Genomic DNA, 19,382 nt, shown 5'->3' with positions numbered 1-19,382 from the left:
AGGGTAAATCAATACCAGCTGCACATGATAATCCAGAAATTCCAAACTGGGCAAGCGCTTAAAAGGTTAAAACAGCGCAAAGGACGACAGACAGGGTAAAGGACACGGACAGAGCGCTGACTCGAAACCAAATTTTCATTGAACTCAACGGCGCAATATATACACACTATTGAGAAAAAAAAAAAGAAAATCAGCCTGAAAAACACCCAAAACAAAAGCACAAAAACTAAGTAAGTATCACCTCTAAAAAGATAAACCAAGCTAATCAAGTGGCCAGAAAACCAGAGGCATGAGACAAGAAGCCCATGTAAAAGAAAAACTTTTTGTAACCAATGCGTTAATTGTCTTCATTTCATTTTCAATCTGGAAACTATATCAAAACAAAAATACTTTGATTGCCCTAAGGGACACCTGTTACAACACACTGGATAACCAAGCGGCAAAAATGGCCCAGTTATCTCATAATCAAGGTTAGCTATTTGCATGAAGGCCCACTTCAAAGAAAGGCTCGTGGAAGTCATCTACTTTAATTCAAAAGGGCATGTCGAGAGACGGGCAAACTCGCCGGAGTAGTTGGCATGTAGTTTAACATTGCCGTTCGTCCCGATAGGTGCGAGAGATCCAGCATTTTTAGGTAAATATAGCGATTCATTAGTCTTACTGAGACAATGACAAATCATATCCTTGACATATTCGCGACCCTAGCAAAACGGACAGTACCAAGCGGGAAAACCGGGAAGCAGCCAGAACAGGTCGCTCTGCGCCTCTCCACGTCTCTGGCGGCTTTCGCGGACACGTGTTGTCGACGCGGTGGCAAACAATGTAATTTGATGAAGGTCTGAATATTTCTCAAGTTTGCCTGAGTGTTCATCAGTGTGATGAAGCCTCAGTAAATTGTTTTTTTTCTATCACGTGTTTGAAAGCCTGTTTACTCCACAACACACAATCGCGTGCTTTCAATTTCTTGGATGGGGAGGAATCAAGGAAAAACGTTTTGATATCTTCTCTGTCTCGAATGACATTCAAAGTGACGACTACTCGGTAACTGATAAGTGGTATGTAAAACAGACGAGGTGTTTCACTGGAGGGAACCCCAATGCTGCAGTCAAGTGAATGGGAAGGTTCAATAGCTGCTTTTCTTGAATTGGGCTGTGTTTGATTAGCGTCAAGATTGAGCCACCCACGCTGGTCGGTGCATTGGCTATTCATCTCGGCAGCTTTTCACCGAAAAAGCCTCTGGACCACACCGAAAAAGTTGGGCTGATTTCGCATCTACTTGATTCTCGAAAACCTCCTCGCTGCATACGATTAATGAGGGATATTGTTTGCTTTCAAAAAATGGGGGACGCGTCTCGCAAAGTTAGAAGCTGTCACAACATTATGATCTATTGCGCCTCCAATATTTATAATATACCCTCGTTGAAGCCAGCAGCAATATCCGTCTACATTGCTCAGGTTGTCCGGCCACAAAAGATACTCTCTTTCTCCATTCAGGATTTGAAGTCAAGTTTAATGCAGAGGGGTTCTGCATGAATCTCCAATGAAGACTATCTTCAAATTTGTCCGCAATCATCTCCGTGCTGCCGGCTAGAACCATATGGCTGAGTTTAGGTAGTATCTCTCCGTCTGTCAAATATACTTTGATTCAGCAGTTCACCTAATAGCTTGTCAAGTAAGCTCATATTTCAGCCCAAATAATATACTGATATCCATTTAGTGGGACATGGTACGTAATATAATGCATAACCCGCACATTCGTCAAAATGACTTCGATTGTCACTAAAACCTGAGTTGAAATAAGAGTATCAGCTGTTTAGTGGGGCTCAAGAAGCTCAAGCTTGGCTCAAGAAGCGCTTGCTTAATTTTCGTAATTTTCCTGCAGCCTGTGTTGCTGATCGAGCAGACGACTGGAGCTGTTTCTTAATACGCACAAAAGCTCGATTTCGCCGACAGATAAGTCGTATGGTCGAGTGATGCGAGTTAGTTGAAAATTACTGTCGGTGGAACAATTCTGTAGTCATCGCTGCTTTCCTTACCTGATCAAAACTGATTAGAGTCTATTACCGTCTCTCCGGAGCCCATAGTTTCGGTAATGAACGAAACCTCCGAAACAAAAGTTTGACATAAAAAGAACAAAAAGCACCGGGAAAACAAAACTATGCTCTGCAAGTTTATCTGCACCGGCTACACTTAACCGTCGCAGTTGAAATACCTATAAAATAGGGCATTAAACAAAAGAAAATCTGTTAAATTGAATGCGCTACCCGTTCAGGCGGCCCGGCCGAGCCGACGCGACCTGTTCCCAGCCGCCATGTTTGTTTGGTGGTGGCGCCCCCTATAGATCGTTGGAGTCGCGAATACAGCTCATTGTTGTACACATACTAATGAGATTGGGTAGACACATGTAAACATATAATATATTGCAGAGTATGGCCCCTGTGTTCCCACATAATGGCAACCTGACTAAAACTCATCTGCAGACTTCACCAAATAAAAAATAGCGACTTACCCAGAAACTAGTATATATTATTAGCGTCTACCATAAACTCACATTGAGTGTTTACCATCGGCATGCCCCATAGCCCTTGAAAACGCCCGCAAGCCTCACTTACTTTAAGCATATGACATCATATGACAACAAACATTCCCTCGTGATCATCATTAATATCTACAGGTGCGAACAGTTCAGGCAAATCAATAGAAAGATAACAAATCAGTAGTGAGGTGGTGTACAGCGGCTGGTAGGTGCAGGTTAATATGTATGGGACATCTATTTTCTGAGTAATATTGCTTATCTGGTCAATTTTCTTCACAGACCCATCACATACTGAGACAAGGTTCTCAATACAGTGAAAAACAAGGAGGAGGAGTGAGTTCCAGATTTAGCTTTGCACAAGCTATGTGGCAACTGACTTCATCCTCTTATAATTTATTGGAGTGGATCTGGGTATGATTATGTCTAGCCCAACAATACTGCTAGGAGCACCTTCAAAACCTTCAGAAAGGGGTAGAGGAAGTTTGAATCATAATTTCCGTATTGCGATGAGAGCTGCTCATACTGAGAATTGATGTGAGTCAATGTCGGCCATCCTTCTGCCTGAAATATCTATGTGTCAGCCACCCCCTATCAGAAAAAGTTTTAGCTGAGCGCTTTTTACGGGCCGCTCCGCTCAGCCACTGAGCAGGAAAGTAACCAGGCACGCATGTAACGCTCAGTCGGCATCTGCGCTCCGACTGGTCGTTGCTGACTGAGCGTTGTGAGTATGCAGGTGCTTTCCTTTTGAGTGGAGCGGGTCGTAACAATGCTCAGATAAAACTATCTAATGTCTATGTCGCAGCCTCAACAGCCAAACGAGCAGTCTTCTTCCTCGCTTGCACAATAGACCAAAATTGCACTGCATACTGCTTTAGAGGCTTGTTGGCATGTTTCACACTTACTCTCTGCAGACAGCTAGGACTGTCGGTAAGCGAGGAAAAAAAAAAGTGTGAACACATATCATGCACGCCAAAAGAAAACATCAATGGAACTACACGAGACTGCATTAAAGTTGCCAATTGGGCGCGTTTTATACCGCACAGCCACTGTGTGTGCACAAGTAAACTAGCTCTACATATACCGCTCAGCACACCACAGCTAGGCTGAATCACATAAATGTCACACTTGCCGAGCTTGAAGTACAGTCGTGATCTCTACGAGTGTGAACAAGCGATCGTCGACTGCTCAGTACTGGGAGCATCATGCACCAGCGAACTTGCTCTCCTTTTAAAATGCCTTGCGAACCAAGCATGGTAAGTCATCTGATAAGGAGAGAATGTCACCAGGGACAGCACTGAGCAGTTGATAATCGCCTGCTTACCTTCATATGTATCAAGTCTCTACCTGGCCGAAGTAGGCAGTATGTGTGCAGCAGAAACGGCTGTACTGAAATCTCAAAAGGATGAAAGATCAGAACAGGCTTGGTAAGCTTTCACGTTGCAAGTATGCCCATGCGAATTTCACTTTCTAAAACATAAACACGCATTTCAAATTGTCATCCAGGACAAGCTGCTATTACACAGCTGTATATATAAGGCAGCTTACCATCAACAACCTTTGCAGACTGCCATGGACCTGATCCTCAGGTCGGCTGGTGATGCAGGAACGAATTGGCCTAGTCGATGCTAGCTTCCGTTCGGCAAGGGCTGCACTGAGTATAAAGGTGAAAAAAGTGTTGTAGATAATGTGAAACAAACAAAAGCAATCCTAGCATCCACAATTCGCTAGAGGCACTGAAAACAAAAATCAGAGGTTGGGTCAATTATGTTAATGCAATATACTTCGGACACATACCATGACTGCAGGTAAGATATTTGCTGCCTTCAATCTAGATCTGCTTGAAAATTTACAAGCCAAATAACAAATATTTTATAAGCTGAAATATATTTCGATGGAACTACAAAATCTGAAGACTATCTCTGCAAATATGGTGCTATCTAGTACACCAGGGATGAGTAGAATTGGATTACAGCATCCCCCTTACAAAGATTGAAGCAAAACTAGTATAGAGTCTGCCGTGCCACTACAGTAAAACCTCGTTAATTTGGATCTCATGGGACCGGCAAAAATGTCTGAATTATCCGAAGGTCGAAATATCGAAAGAACAAAGAAAGCTGCGCGAAAACGTTTCCTTTATTTTGAGAAGAAATCTGTTATTACCGCCTGCTTTCTGGACGACACTTGGGCGGAGACGGCAACTTTCCTTAGCGCGGTCGAGTGCTCCACCGCACTCGCACTGTCGGAGCTACGCATCCCGTGCGCTGACAATGTAGTACAGCAAGGCCTCTTCTAGTTTCGGGTGCACCACCTTCCAAGGCCGCTTTCTTTTCGTGTTGAACATCTCGCTCTCGAAAGCCTGTAGGATATCGGCCACAATTTTTACGTATGTAGCCAAAGTGCTTCTCTTGACGTCGCAACCTTCCATCACTTGTCGAGAGACGCCGCCCTCCAAGGCCCTCAGTATTTCCACTTTCGTCGCTAAATTCTTAGCCTAGTACAGCTGCAACGGAAAACGAGTAGCAAAACTGACCAGTAATCGGAGCGGCGAAATCGCGACAGCCGGCGCTATTTTCCCCGAGCGCCGATAGCGAGAGTGCCAGTCACGTTGCATTTTTCAATGCAGGGGTGGCCGGCGAAAAATTGAGGGATAGGGTAGTTGTTAAAATGGCGGGCTTTAGGATCCCCGCGTTGAGGCATAAAACGTGACTGTCACTCTTGCTATTGGCACGCTCGGGAACAATAGCCCCGCGTGTCGCGATTTTGCCGTTCCGGTCGTCGGTCACTTGTGCTACCCTTTTTCCGTTGCAGCAATGCTTCTGCTGCTTCCATGCCAGGAGAGTAACGAGCTGAAGCACGGCGATCCAGAGCAAAACTGGTGCGAAACACGGAGAACCGAAAGAGCGAAGAACCATTGGAAAACCGGAAAAACCACGTGCGCACTTCGGATGGATAGCGGTCATACCCTTTGGAACAGACGGTAGCTAGCACCACCTGCCGAATTTGTCCGAATAAACCATAGTGCGCCGCGTTCCCTCCGAATTAATGAGCGTTTGCTGCCATTGACTAATACATATGTTTGACGGGACCGGATCGACAGTTCAAATTATCCGAATTAGCGGGGGTTGAATTAACGAGGTTTTACTGTACAACAGAAACGACTCTACTGTGATCTCGTGGATATCAGAGTTCGGAACAGGCATGAAGGATTTGGCACGAGAAATATGCCAATGTCATTATTCATTTTTGCAACATTAAAATTACTCTGAAAGTGCGACCAGCTGCAGGGTGTATTCACGCAAATCTTGCGAGTGCTGAATTTAGGCACAGTGCCCTGGTTGTGTTCATGTGCGATATATGACCAAATACCATAGAGACCAATACTGCAAACCTCTCCGAAAACCAATGGGTGCGGTGGCGAACGGCGTGAGTGGCGCTGTTCACCTCTCTTGCTGTCCATTTGTGTTTGCGTGTTGCCACTTCCAATGGGAAGGCTGCAGCCATTATTGGGAATATTAAACAAACAAATAAAAATACAAACACAACACACACAGCAATACTGGCAGCAAGTTGAGATGCACTTCTGTTGTAAACTCAGCATTCCGCTTACGAATGGGATGCGCAATTCCCCTAGAGTGTTTCATTCCACGTGAGTGGCATCGGAATTGCTAAAGGCCAGTCCATAAACACAGTCTGCATTAAAAACAATCCTATCAGCAATAAGTTGCTATTATATTGCTCAATATATAGAGCACCTTACCATGAACAGCCTTGGCAGTCTTCCATGAAGCCTGGCCTTCAGCAGAGGAAGCTGTCATTCTGTGTCGCCTCAGGACACTCACATCAGGATGGTGAAAGTGAATGCCAACTTCTACTTGGTAAGGACTGCAGCAAGTATAAAGATCAAAACACAGATTAGAATATACAATAAAAAATATCATGGACCAACTTGAAAAAACTGCACAAAAAGACAAGGACAAAAGGATAGGAACACAGAGGACGCAGACTGGTGCACACTCACAACTTGATCTATTGAGCATAAAAGAAAAAAGAAAAAGAATCAGAGAAATCAGAAAGGCTGTGTTCGGAGAACGTGAGCTTCAGAAACCGGGGCGTGAGCAAAAGATGTCAGGTAGATTGTTTTACAGACACTTTGGAATTAACAACAGCCTTTCCATGTAATAAGGTGGTGAGTTCATTCTGATTGAACATCCTGAAAAATAACAGACAAAAAACAAGGAATAAAGGAGAGGAATACATACACTACATACGAGTGTAGACTCCCAACTCACAAATTGGAGAAGAAAAAAAATAAAGAATGCGGAAGGAGCTTTAGCAAAAGTTCGAACAGGTCCAAGTGGAAAGTGCTGACTCCCACCCATATGCATAAGACTGTAAACACGATTTTCTTGGCAGCTCAGGTAACAGACGGATGTGCGAACACATTGGTGGCCTATACTATGAATAACAAAGGCCTAAAATAATTCCCTTGTATGTTTTTCACAGTATCTGCTAATTATTCACGTTTTCTCTAAAAGCCTCGTCCCACTAGAGTGACAAACACCGATTTTTGTCCGACGACACCACAAAGTTCCGTGTCGCTGATGCTGTCCCACTGCAACGGCCAACACCCGCGACAATCGCCGACAAACCATCGACGACGGACGAGTTCTTGTCTGTTGTTAGACTTGAAGCGCAGCAAGCAGTCCCACCGAGGAACATCTGTCGGATACAAACTTATCCTCCTTAGAGTTCCTGTATAGGCTCCCTACGGGAGCCAGAGTTGCGCATTTGTTTTCCCCGCGCCGCCACGCCGCTATTCGCCGAGATCCATCACGTGAGGAGCAAAGCATCCCATGGCGTGCAAGAAAGCCACCTTTACGGTCGCTCCGCCGACGTTTCTCTTGCCCCGGTGTATGTTTCCCTGCTTTCCGCCTCCTTTTCCTCCTCTCCTGCTTTCCATGCGCGGCGGTGCGCGCGGCGCCGCTATTCGCCAAATTTAGTCACGTGAGGAGCAAAGCATCCAGCTCGTGCGGGGAAGCCGGCGCTACGGCCACGCGCCGAGGCTGAATGCGCAACTCTGTTACCGTAGGTAGCTATGCAGGAACTCTAATCCTCCTCGCCCGCTTGTGCCCTCTGTTGCCTCTCTTTCCACCCTTCCACCCTTCCTCCCGTGGCTTGCTACACCGCTCGACCTTCAGAGAAGCCCTTGGCGGCCTCTCCCCGTTCCCGCAGTTCCAGTCCCTCGATTGCTCATAGTGGTCGCGGGCGCGGCTTGCTTGCTGGCGCTGGGCAGTCATGTTGCAAAAGGCAAGCCATTCCGGCAGACGAGACTTGTCATCACGTTCTGTGATGATCGGGATGCCGTATTGTCCCCCATAAAACGCCTGCCCTCGATCATTCGGATATGAAGTTTTAAACATCCTCAAAATCAGGGTGAAATTCCTTGGTGCTAACTTAGAATTCCTCGAACGACCCCCCCCCCCCAAAAAAAGGAACGATTCGGGTATTCTAGTTCAGAAAAAGTTTGGTGTCAATTGTCACGACTGTTTGTGGAAAGTCGCCAACGGCAAATGAAGAGAAGCGGAAGCTTTAATCAAAGAGCAAAATATGAAAACCGCATCGCCAGACTGTTTATCTGTGTATTTTGAAGTGTTTTGTTGACAACTCCAATCCCACTAGGAAAGAAGTTTCCTCGTCCCCGTGTCCTGCGTCGTGTCCGCCAGGTGGGACAGCGTGCGTTGTGTGTCGCTCGTCGTGCGTCGCTGTCGTTTGTTGCTGTCTGTCGCTCTAGTGGGACGAGGCTATAAGGATGACACACGAGCAGTGTAAATAGTGCATAAGTAGGTGACAATTCATCGTAGACTTTAGAGAGAGATTAAGCTGTCTTTATGTATTGGCCATCAATCTGTTGCCTTAACAGACAAGGAAATTATGGTTTTAAAATCTGCTCTTGCTAATGGGTGAATCGGCGCATTCCACTTGGGCCTGTGCTTGAGCTCCTTCCGCATTCTTTATTTTTTCCTTCTCTGTTCATGCGAGTCGAGAGTCTGCGCTTGCGTATGGTTTACACGTAACTCTGCTTGTCTCCTTGCCTTTTGTGGTGAACTGTTTTTCAAGGTGTTCAATTAGTAAAGCTCACCACCTTACTACAATCATGCAACAACTAAAAACAATTACAACCTACACCATTCGCTCAAGGCAGTACCAAACGAAAAAATACAGGGATTGGGTGAGGCATGTCTAACACTATATACTTACACTGAACTAAATATACCTCTCATAAACTGGCGAGACACTACCTTAATCCAGGACATGCTTGTAAATTTCCCCAGAAGCGGCATCAAAAAATTATTTCGCGGGCACAAAGTTTTGCGATCAGGAGCGGTATGCTATGCAAATCACCATGGGATGAATTCTCGCGGCACCAATTTTTGACAATTCTTTTCTGATAACGAGTCACGAAAATAAAGCCGTTTGCAGACGACTGCGCGGCGGAAGCTACGGACTTGCTCGATCCTCCTCTGCCTTTTGCCTGGCTCAGCTCTCCGGTCGCAAATACGCACACGAAATCCACCCGTAGTGTCTAACCTAGAGCTTAGACGATGGAGGGGCACCGCGCTAAGTTGAGTGCTTTATTTATTTATTTATTTTTTTTTTTTTTGGGGGGGGGGGGGGGGGGGGGGGCACCGCGCTCTTCCAGACATCCTAGTTTACCAGTGAACAATACGGTGGAGGGAGGCAATCAAACTTCCCCCCCTCCCCCTCCCCTTTCCGCCTCCACCCGCCGGCTGGCCGGCCGCCCGCACGCCCGCCGCCGCCGCCGGCGCCGCCGTCCCCCCCCCCCCCCACCCCCCCCAACTCCCAAAAAGTTCCGCCGCTATTGATGGACCTGGACCGAGTACACAGCCTATTTGTGAACGAAGCAAAACAGCCTCGCATAGCACCATTCGCGCACAATTAGTAATACTGGTAAAAGCAAGCGATCTAGACAATAACAAGCATTTTGAAAGGAAAAAAGAATAATCTAGCCCTAACGGGCAAAGAAAGGAACTTACTTTGAAACGACCGTGCCATGATCTTGGCTGTTGAGCAGATTCGACGTAGTTCCAGGGCTCACAGTCGCTTCCTTCTTTTTCGGACACATTTGAAACTAAGTTGAACTCCACGCATCACGACTAATCGGTAAATTGACCTCAAGACAGAGACGTGAAACCCGTGAAACACACACGGCCATCACGTCCGGCAAAACAAGGCTGCGGATTGGATTGGATCGCGTTCGTTGGCTATTATGTTTGTCTAACGACTTTACGGAATCTATGTGCGCGTATCTTCAACACGCTTGCAATAAAACGATCAGCAAAGCGCATTAAAAAACTATTAAAAGACACAGTAATAATAAATCATTGAGTATGCAAAAATTGCCACAATATTAGAAATACGTCCTGAACACGTAACAAAAAATTACATACGAAACTAACCGTACAATGTATTCAAACAAACTCAGCAGACATATAAACTACTAAAAACAACGCGTTTTCGATTTGGCGATTTGGTCTGGGGGAGGGAGGAAGAAGAAGCGACCGTGAGTGGAAGCCATTAATTTACCTTCCTGCAATTTAATTCAACAACGGGGGCCCGGGGCTTCCCCGGGTGACCCTGTTTGCCTAATCTTTGCCTCGAGAGGATGGCGCACGCCACGAGTGGGGAGATGAGCTCCGGAGGGAGCGGTTCGACGGCATCTGACGGCCGGGTTTCCAAGAAGACTTTCGAATCTTCAGACTACAGAGTTATTTTACCAAGGCTACCACAAGGCATTCTCGTCCTGAACTCAATATTTATTCATGCTGACATCACCGGAAGGCCATACAAGGCCAGCGATTTCAAGGAAGCCCTATTTTCTATCGTCGACCGGAAGGACGTCGTCGGCTTAGGGCAGTATCAAATGAGCCACGTCTGGATGATCACCTTCGGAAACGCTGCTGCAAAGAACAAGCTGAAGGCACAGGAGGAGCTCGTAATCAAAGGGAAGAAATGCATCATCATTGACCCGTGCAAAGAGGAAATCAAGCTGAAGCTTCTATGGGTGCCTATCCCCATGCCGGACTCGGAGGTGAGAAAGGTCCTAGAACCCTTTGGAAAAGTCAAGGAAATGACGAGAGAAAAGTGGAGATTTTCAGGTCTCGAGGACTTAGAATCAACGACGTTAGATGTAACCCTTACTCTGAGACAGGATCTCACAGTAGACAAGATCCCACACATCTTAAACATATACGGGTCGAATGTGCTCGTTGTAATACCAGGAAGGCCACCACTCTGCCTGAGATGCAAAGCGATTGGACACATCCGCCGGCAGTGCCGCACTCCTCTGTGCCATGAGTGCTGGCGGTATGGACATACAACTGAAGAGTGCGTCGTGACGTATGCCTCCAAGCTCCAAGGAAATGCATCACCGGAGACTGACCACAGCGAGCATCTAATGGATGTGGAGGAAATGTGCAACGAGGAGCTAACACCTTCACAAGCGACGGACGACCACGCTATCACAGAAGACAACTCTAACAGCGCTACCAAAGACGTGCTAGCGGAGCAAAATAACAGTGTAGAACAAGACTTGGGACATGAGGCGCCACTAGCCGAACCAGAGATTTCTACAAACATAGAAAAGGACCCGCGAAAGCAACTGACGCAAGCCAAACAGCTGGCGGATGATGACAGAACAGATAGGCGACACAGCAAGAAACCCAAGGTTGACGTCACCGAGTCTGCGAAGGAGGAATCTCAGGTCGCAACATTTCCAACAACCTCCAACGACCCACAGAAGCAGCTGGCTCCTAAAGAGCAATGGCTAAAGCCAAAATTCAAAGACCGGAAACCATCTTTCCCGGCTGCCCTAAAACCCGACCCACAAAATGAATAGGAACCGCGTCACCCCCGCCCAGATAAGTCCCTTCACTATTTCCACCTTAAATGTGCGAGGGATAAATTCGAGAAAAAAACAGTACCAACTGTTTCGGTTTCTAGAGAAACATGACAGCGACATTGTAGCCCTGCAGGAAACGAAAGTGTCAGAACAGAATACCTTATTTTCGGGATGTAACCTGTGGATGAACACCTATGACGTGGTCCACTGTCCCGCAATCGACTACTCAGCAGGGTGCGCAATTCTGTTCAAGAAGCATATGAATTACAAATTGTGTAGCGTTCTCGAAGGGACTGACAGCGGGCGCCTAATGGTAGCAAACGTCCTCCTACAAAACCAGCCTTGGCGAATAATTATTGTGTACGCGTACAACGACGTTGCGCAAAGGGAAAGCCTCTTCTGTCAGGCTAGAATTTACGCCGACACTAGGTTTAACGTCATCCTATTAGGAGACTTCAACTGCGTTTTAAACAAAAAGGATAGACTTCCACGAACAAACATTGTAGATCCAAGCGCAGAAGTTTTAAAATCACTGGTACGAGACTGCGACTTGTTAGACTCATCAGCAACATCAAACCAAGCGATCTGCTTTACTCACTTCCAAGGGTCGTCTCATGCACGATTGGATAGAATCTACATCTCCGGAGCAGTCTCCAGTGCAATGAGCAGCTACAACGTGATTCCTGCCTTCTTTTCTGATCATTGTATGGTTCAGGTGACAATAGGCACGAGAACATCTCAGAGAACAAGGAACTCACAGGCCTGGTCCCTTTGGAAAATGAATGAGAGCCTACTTGAAAACGAGGAATTCAAGAAGGGAGTAGAATCAGCTCTTAAAAATATCGAGTGTACCAAACAAGGGTGGGGACAGAAATGGGAAATGTTTAAACAAGAAATAAGGAAGATGAGCATCGAACTGTCATCAATTGTGGCATACCGACAAAAAATGGAAGAAAGGCGACTTAATGAAGACATTCTCTACCTGTATCGCCTTGAATGCCAGGAACCAGGGAAATACAAAGATGACATAAAGAACCTTAGAAAACAAATTGAAGAACATGATAAACTGCACTACGGAGGAGCCGCAGTAAGAACACGTACCTTGCAAGTCATAGAGGGAGAGCAACCGACGAAGAGGTACCTTAATGCAGAGAGAGAATATGTGAAAAAGAAGCGAATTGACACACTACAAGGAGTTGGTCAAATTTCGACTGATGAAAAGGAAATTCGCGAAACATTTGAAGCCTATTACGAAAACATATTTACTTCCAAACCACTTACCACAACCATGCAAATGCAAGAATCCTTATTATCTGGGCTACCAACACTACCAAAAGAGACGACCGAAAACCTGAACAGCCCCATCGATGTAAGCGAAGTTGAATTAAATATAAAAGAGATGAAAAACGGGAAGGCCCCAGGCCCAGATGGTTTACCAGCCAGTTTTTACAAGAAATGGAGCAAGAGACTTGCACCTGTACTCTTAAATGTTTTCAAGGAATCGTACTGCAACGAATGTCTACCTCCATCATTTCGGAAGGCACACACAGTGTTAATACCTAAATCCAAGGACTTAGACAAGCTTCAGAGGGTAGAAGGTTATCGACCTATAAGTTTAGTCAATAACGACTACAAAATTTTTGCACGCGTGCTAGCAGGTCGATTGCAAAGCGTAATATCTTTGATTGTTGGTGACCACCAGACTTGCTCCATCAAGGGAAGGAATATACAAACCAACCTTCACATAGTTCGATCTATAATAGAAATTTGCCAACAAACACACGAAGCCGCGGCAATTTTACAACTCGATCTTGCAAAGGCCTTTGATAAAGTCCAACACTCCTTTCTGTTCTCTCTTCTGAGGCACATACAAGTAGGAGAAAATGTCGAACGTGGGATAAAACTTTGTTATACTGACATATCAACCAAATTAATAGTCAACGGAACTCTTACACGATCAATAGAAGTTCAGCGTTCGGTCAGACAAGGATGCCCCTTGTCACCCCTTCTTTTTGATCTCTACCTTGAACCACTCTGCAGAAGCATCCTGAACGACAACAAAGTTCAAGGCTTTCGTCTCCACGGCTGCGAAGTCAAGCTTCTGGCCTACGCCGACGACGTTGTGCTTGTGTGCTCCAACAAGCCAAGCATAGAAAATGCAATGTCGCGCGTTTCGCATTTTTGTGCCGTGTCTGGTGCGACAGTAAACAACGACAAAAGTTGCGGCTCGTGGTGTGGGGAGTGGGGGACGACTCCACCCCTATTTGTGAACATAAAATGGTCCACCGAGAAACCACAACTGTTGGGAGTACCGCTGAACGCAGTGGACAATCCAAAGGCAATGTGGGACAACGTTGGAAAAAATGTCAAATCAGCTGCACGCATGTGGAACCTCAGATATCTGTCAACCTTTGGTAGAGTTGCCGTTTGCAATATTTTCTTTTTGTCAAAACTAACATACCTTCTGCAGGTTATGCATTGTTCCAGAATAACAGTTAACGGGTTCAACAGGATATTTGCGACATTCATCTGGAGGTCACCGTATGAGCCAATGAGAAGAACAAACTTATTTCGGAAAATTCAAGACGGGGGGCTTGGTCTGGGTCACATCTTTGTGAGGCAACTAATTGCCAGATGGAATTTTTTTAGACACGAACAGCATCCTTTCTTGGAGATGTGCAAAAAGTTCTTTTTGGCAAAATACTTAGTACCACCAGCTGATGATTCACTAACCACAAGTAAAATATCGTTACGAGGATATTATAAAGAAGTAGCAGACACGTTGGAGTTCCTAAGAGCGAGGTTTGACCTAAGCTTTCTAACATCGTGCTCAAAAAGATTACTGGTAAGGAAACTTCTGCTTTCGTTGTTTCCGGACCCAGTGTTTCGCCTGCACCCTTATGAACCTCCAAAAAATTGCAGAACGGATGTTCTAAAAAGAGTCATGAAAATGCAAATTCCTCCCAAGTGCAAGACTTTCTTTTACAGATTTCATTCACGTACCATACCAGTAAAAGAGTGGCTCGACTCCCGCGGCATTGGAGTATATGGAACCACCAACTGCCGTCTTTGCCAAACAACTGAAACGTTCACGCACGCTTTCGTTTTATGTGTAGACGCTGTCTTTTTTTGGGACGTTTTCAAAAGGACACTGAAAAAGGACTTTGAAGTGGTTGAAAAAAATTTTCGGTACTTACATTTTGCCGAAAGCCTGGATACAATCCAAGATGTTTTAGTTGTACTAGGCCTTTATAGCTTATGGAAGACGCGAAAAGTAGATACCGAAGCGGGAGCTGCAAAGCCCTCCTGGGTAAATTTTAAACACATAGCAATTCAAGTTGGCCACAGCATACTCGCATGCCAAGAGAACGATGAATGGAAAGAAATAGTTAAAAACCTCAGTCAGTCGCCAGATATTATATAACAGGCAACTACTCGTGGAGAACATATTACCGTAGCAAGTTGTCACCCTTGCAAAGGTCACGCAGGTGCCCTACCACCTTAGTTAATTTGCCTATCGCTTGCTTTAAAGTTTTTGCGTCATTGACAAAAATCGTCACCTGTATATATTGTACATAATTTGTTCAAAATTGAACACTGTTGATATTGTGTAAATAAATGTAAATAAATGTTTCAAAAAAAAAAAAAAAAAAAAAATTGGCGATTTGGTCTTGGTGGTTAACGCGCGGTGCGGGTGATCGTATGGTCGGTGGTTCGACTCCCGGAAGAACGAAGTTTTTTATTTTTTTTTTACTACGTTTTTTATTTCTTTTTAAAATTTTTTTAATGTTTTTTGCAGTTGCCGGCCCCTTACTTTAGGGTAAAAATCACGCAAAATGTGGAAATAAGAAGTGCGAGCCCAAATTTAAATTGATGCAATGCACAAGCCGTGGTCCTCTTGTTTTGCCGGGATAATTCGCTCCCTCCGTGCTAATTTCTGGGTCAGTGTAGTAGGCAAACAGCGCAAGTCCTTTCAACGAAGTAAAGAAGGTAATAATAATGGGAATATTGAGAGCAAAATGAGAAAATGAGTAAGTGGTCAAACTGCCACAGTGATGCAGCCGAAGTTTGTCTGAAGGTGGTCAACTTTACCCACTGTTAAAACAGAAATACCGCTATTTTAAGACAGTTATTTAGCTGAGCTCACAGCGCGGTACGTATTAAGCACATCTCTTATTTTTCTGACTTACGGAAAGTAGTACTTAATTTTCTTCTGGTACATCAGTGATATTTCCCTCGCCTGCCGCCTGATTGTACTTATCGAGGTTGCGCTCCGCAGTTTTACTTTTTTATTAGGCCTAGACATGTTTTTATTCCTGAGATCCAAGAACAGTGCGGATAATTAAACTAGCTTTCAGAGACGGCATCGTTCGGTATTAGAACATTTATGTTTCGCAGCGTCAAGGGGTCACATTCACGACCCGGCAGTGTAAACATCCACAACGCCTTTATCGTGTTAAAAAAAAAAAAAAAAATGTTTTTATATTTGTTTTTTTTTGTTTTTGGTGCGGTATGTCGTATATAACATAAGCTACCGGGGGACAGATCGTCTGGCTATGTCAAAATTTGAAATATTTCTGTTAGATGATCGTAACTACCACAGAAAACAGCCGATTCTTGACTGAAATAGCATATTTTCACACTCAATTAAAATCACCAATAACACGATCTCAGGAGAGTTCTGTACCTCTCGTAGCGTCATAAGCAATACACACATCTCTTTCTTGTCCAGATTCTGCAATGCAATGCAAATTATAGTTTTTGTAACTCAAAGCGCGTGCTCAATCATGCCACGTGTTTGTTAATTGTGGTTGTCGCTCTTCATTCGGATTCTCCGCTATACCGTTTTTATTTTAATTTTCTTATCAGAGCCAAATACGTGCGTATACCACCGACCTTAAGTATAGTGCATCAAATTAAACTAGCTTCCTGAAAAGGTATCGTTCGGCGTTGTGTAATTTATTCTTCATGGCGTCGGTGGTCAGATTCTCGAATCCTGAACTGCAAATGTTCCTCGCCGCATTGTTTTTTTCTCGCGTTTTCGCAATAAAACACGTCAGCCTTGCCATGCTGGGATCAAATACACCAGCGTCGGCAGTTATTTGCGAAGGATTGATCTATGCGAATATTTCCACTCGCTATTCATAAATTGCCACAGTTCGTCAGAATCTGAACGACTTGACTGCATAGTAAAAACGGCAAAAAAAAAAAGATAAAACGATGTCGGTTAGTAAACGGAACTTCCATGGCGGGGCTCGCCAGCCTAAACAGCAAAGCGCCGATGCCGGCCAGTCGCTGAACTTCCGTGTAAATACTGGCCATCAGAGACAGCAAAGTGCCGATGCCGGCCAGTTACTGAACTTCCATGTAAATACTGGCCATCAAAGACAGCAAAATACCAATGCCGGCCAGTTACTGGAACCTCCATGGAAAGACTGGCCAGCAAAGACAGCAAAAACCCGATGCCGGCCAGTCACTGTAACTTCTTCGGCTGAACTGGCCAGTGAGCAAGACGAAACCCCGACGCCGGCCGGGGCCGGTAGCTCACCGGCGCCAATGGCCGGGCGCCGCCATCCTGTTACCAGGACCGGCCGGCGTAGTCCCGATACCGGCCGACGCGGTGTGCTACCTGGGGAAGGATAGGTACGAAAGCATTTGCATGAAATCTCTGAAAGAGAAACTGGAGACCGAAAGTGTGACCATACGGTCTGTTTGTTTCTCTATTATAATTCTTACTCTGATTTGTAGTCACGGCATAAGCAGGTACTAGTGACCTACTAACTGTCGTCTTGGATCTCCAGCTAGGGTCATCCTTGTGGCTCCTAGTTCCGTCTGCAGAAGGCACTATCACGAAGGGTGACGAGACGAGCTCGTAGTTCCGTGTGCCGCGTGGAAGATCCAGGAATCCTTCTCAAGAATCGTTCAACGACATCACATTTTTTATCGGACGCTTGGGCTGCTATGATGTCAATATTGTTTAAAACAGCGATTGAATGAATTTGATCGCCCAGGAGTTTGACGTAAGTAGAACAAACGGGTTTGATCATTTACCGCCAGTCTAACACCAAACAGGGTGAACGGCCTCCAATCTAACCTTATGTTAATATTTGCAATTCCTTAAAAGGTGCAAGCCAGCTGGACGAGAATGACGATCATTTTCTTTGGAAAAGGGGAACAAGGGGGACAAAGAACAAACCCAAGCCTTCGAACACAACTAGGTGACGGGTGCGCGACCAAAACAATCCGCCTGGCACTGGTATCAAAGCAGGAATTTCTTCATTTCCAGTGGAGCGCTCTACCAACTGAGCTCTCGAGGAGTTAGACGCCGGTAGAGCAAACGGGTTTTATCAGCTGCCACCAGTCTTGCACCAACTACGGTCTACCAACGTCTAACTCTTGGTTAGCTCAATTGGTAGAGCGGTTCACTGGAAATGGAGATGTACCTGGTTCGGATTTTTCCAGTCGCACACCCGTCACCTAGTTGTGTTTGGAGATTTGTGTTCGTGCCCTTGTCCCCCTGTTCTCCTTCTCCAGAGATTGTTATCATCATTCTTGTCCAGCTCGTTTGCACCTTCTCATGAACTGTATTATTATAATAATCTTAAAATGCAGGCCGTTCATCCTTGTTCGTGTTAGGCTGGTGGCACCTGATAAAACCCGTATATTCTAACGACGTGTAACTACTGGTTAGCTCAGGGGGTAGAGCGCTCCACTGATAATAAAGAGATCCCTAGTTCAATACCAGGAACAGGCAGATTTTTCGGTCGCGCACCAGTCACCCAGCTGTTTTTGAAGATTTGTGTTTGTCGTTTGTCCACCTTGTTTTTCTTCTCCAATGATTATTATCGTCATTTTCGTCCAGCTTGCTTGCACGTTTGCATGAATACCATTATTATCACGTCCTGAACTTTGCATGGGTCTTGTCGAATTTTGTCTGGGCTGACTAGTTGTCCCATCACTCTAGTTTCCCTCGCTTCAAATGTGCGTTTTTTAGTTTAGCTGTAAATTATCGGAGCAAGTTCAGTATACAGAATCTGAAGGAGCCAATGTAGACGGCCTTGAAACGTTGGAGGAAAAAACAATGATCTCGTTGAGACAGAAAAGGCAGTTGTTCCAGGCCAAACCACTCAGTGCACTGTACATCATTCGCTCGATGGTCGCGGGAGCACTGCTGAGGCCATAAGGCACCACATTAAACTCGAAGAGGCTGTCTCAGGCGAAAACATAGCTTTTGGTGTATCACCGTCGGCCACTGGGATTTGCCAATATCCCCTATGAACATCTAGAAATAAAGAAAAGGAGGACACTTGAAGTTCGTCCACCATGTCATCGATGCGAGGGAGCAGGTAGACGACATTTTTGTTTCCTTGTTAAGGCCGCTAATGTACGCAGGAACGACGCAAGCCGTATTTTTAGTTTACAAAAATCCCTGGGGAAAATTAATGGCTAGATAACGGCTCAATAACATTGTTCATCAGCATATCAGCCGACATTGCTTCGGATCACTTTCCGCTCCACCAGTGAAATACGATATGGCCGGTTCATTAAAGGATGAGTGTTTCCGTTATCAATCTGGTGGTGCACTATTCATGTGTGCGGTAGTGTTTGTCGATCAAAGTCAAATAAATTACTAATCTAATGAAATGCTGCAAAGAGCTTGCTTTTTTGGTCCGTTCTTAAATTGCTGTCAATCATCTGGTTTGTAGGAATGCCGGAGAATCGGATCTGGGGAAGTGGACGTAAGTGTATGTTAGAGGTGTCGTGACACGGAATGGCTTGGCTTTCATGACTGTACATCCGGGTGGTTACGACACGAGCCCCTCGAGGTTGTAAAAGTGACTCTGCAATGTCGTTGGTAATTTATAAATAAACTTGGCCATCCGTTACAGCGACAGTAGAGTACGGCATAAGTAAAGTTCGTAAGCT

The 19,382-nt window shown here is 45.3% G+C and overlaps 1 protein-coding gene across 1 annotated transcript in view; it reads right to left on the bottom strand.

Moving 5' to 3' along the window:
• LOC115322651 overlaps positions 1-19,382 on the bottom strand; it is a 52,399-nt gene that overhangs the window by 13,212 nt on the left and 19,805 nt on the right. The window contains exon 5 of the mRNA XM_040214558.1: positions 18,737-18,738. Within this exon, the coding sequence (XP_040070492.1) occupies positions 18,737-18,738 (2 nt within the window). The remainder of the gene's footprint in view (positions 1-18,736; positions 18,739-19,382) is intronic.

The sequence above is a fragment of the Ixodes scapularis genome, unplaced genomic scaffold (genome assembly GCF_016920785.2).
Source record: "Ixodes scapularis isolate PalLabHiFi unplaced genomic scaffold, ASM1692078v2 PGA_scaffold6__148_contigs__length_123643588, whole genome shotgun sequence".
In the NCBI taxonomy this organism is placed as follows: domain Eukaryota; kingdom Metazoa; phylum Arthropoda; class Arachnida; order Ixodida; family Ixodidae; genus Ixodes; species Ixodes scapularis.
The sequence above is the reverse complement of the archived record's forward strand: the minus strand, read 5'-3'. Positions and strand labels throughout refer to the sequence as shown.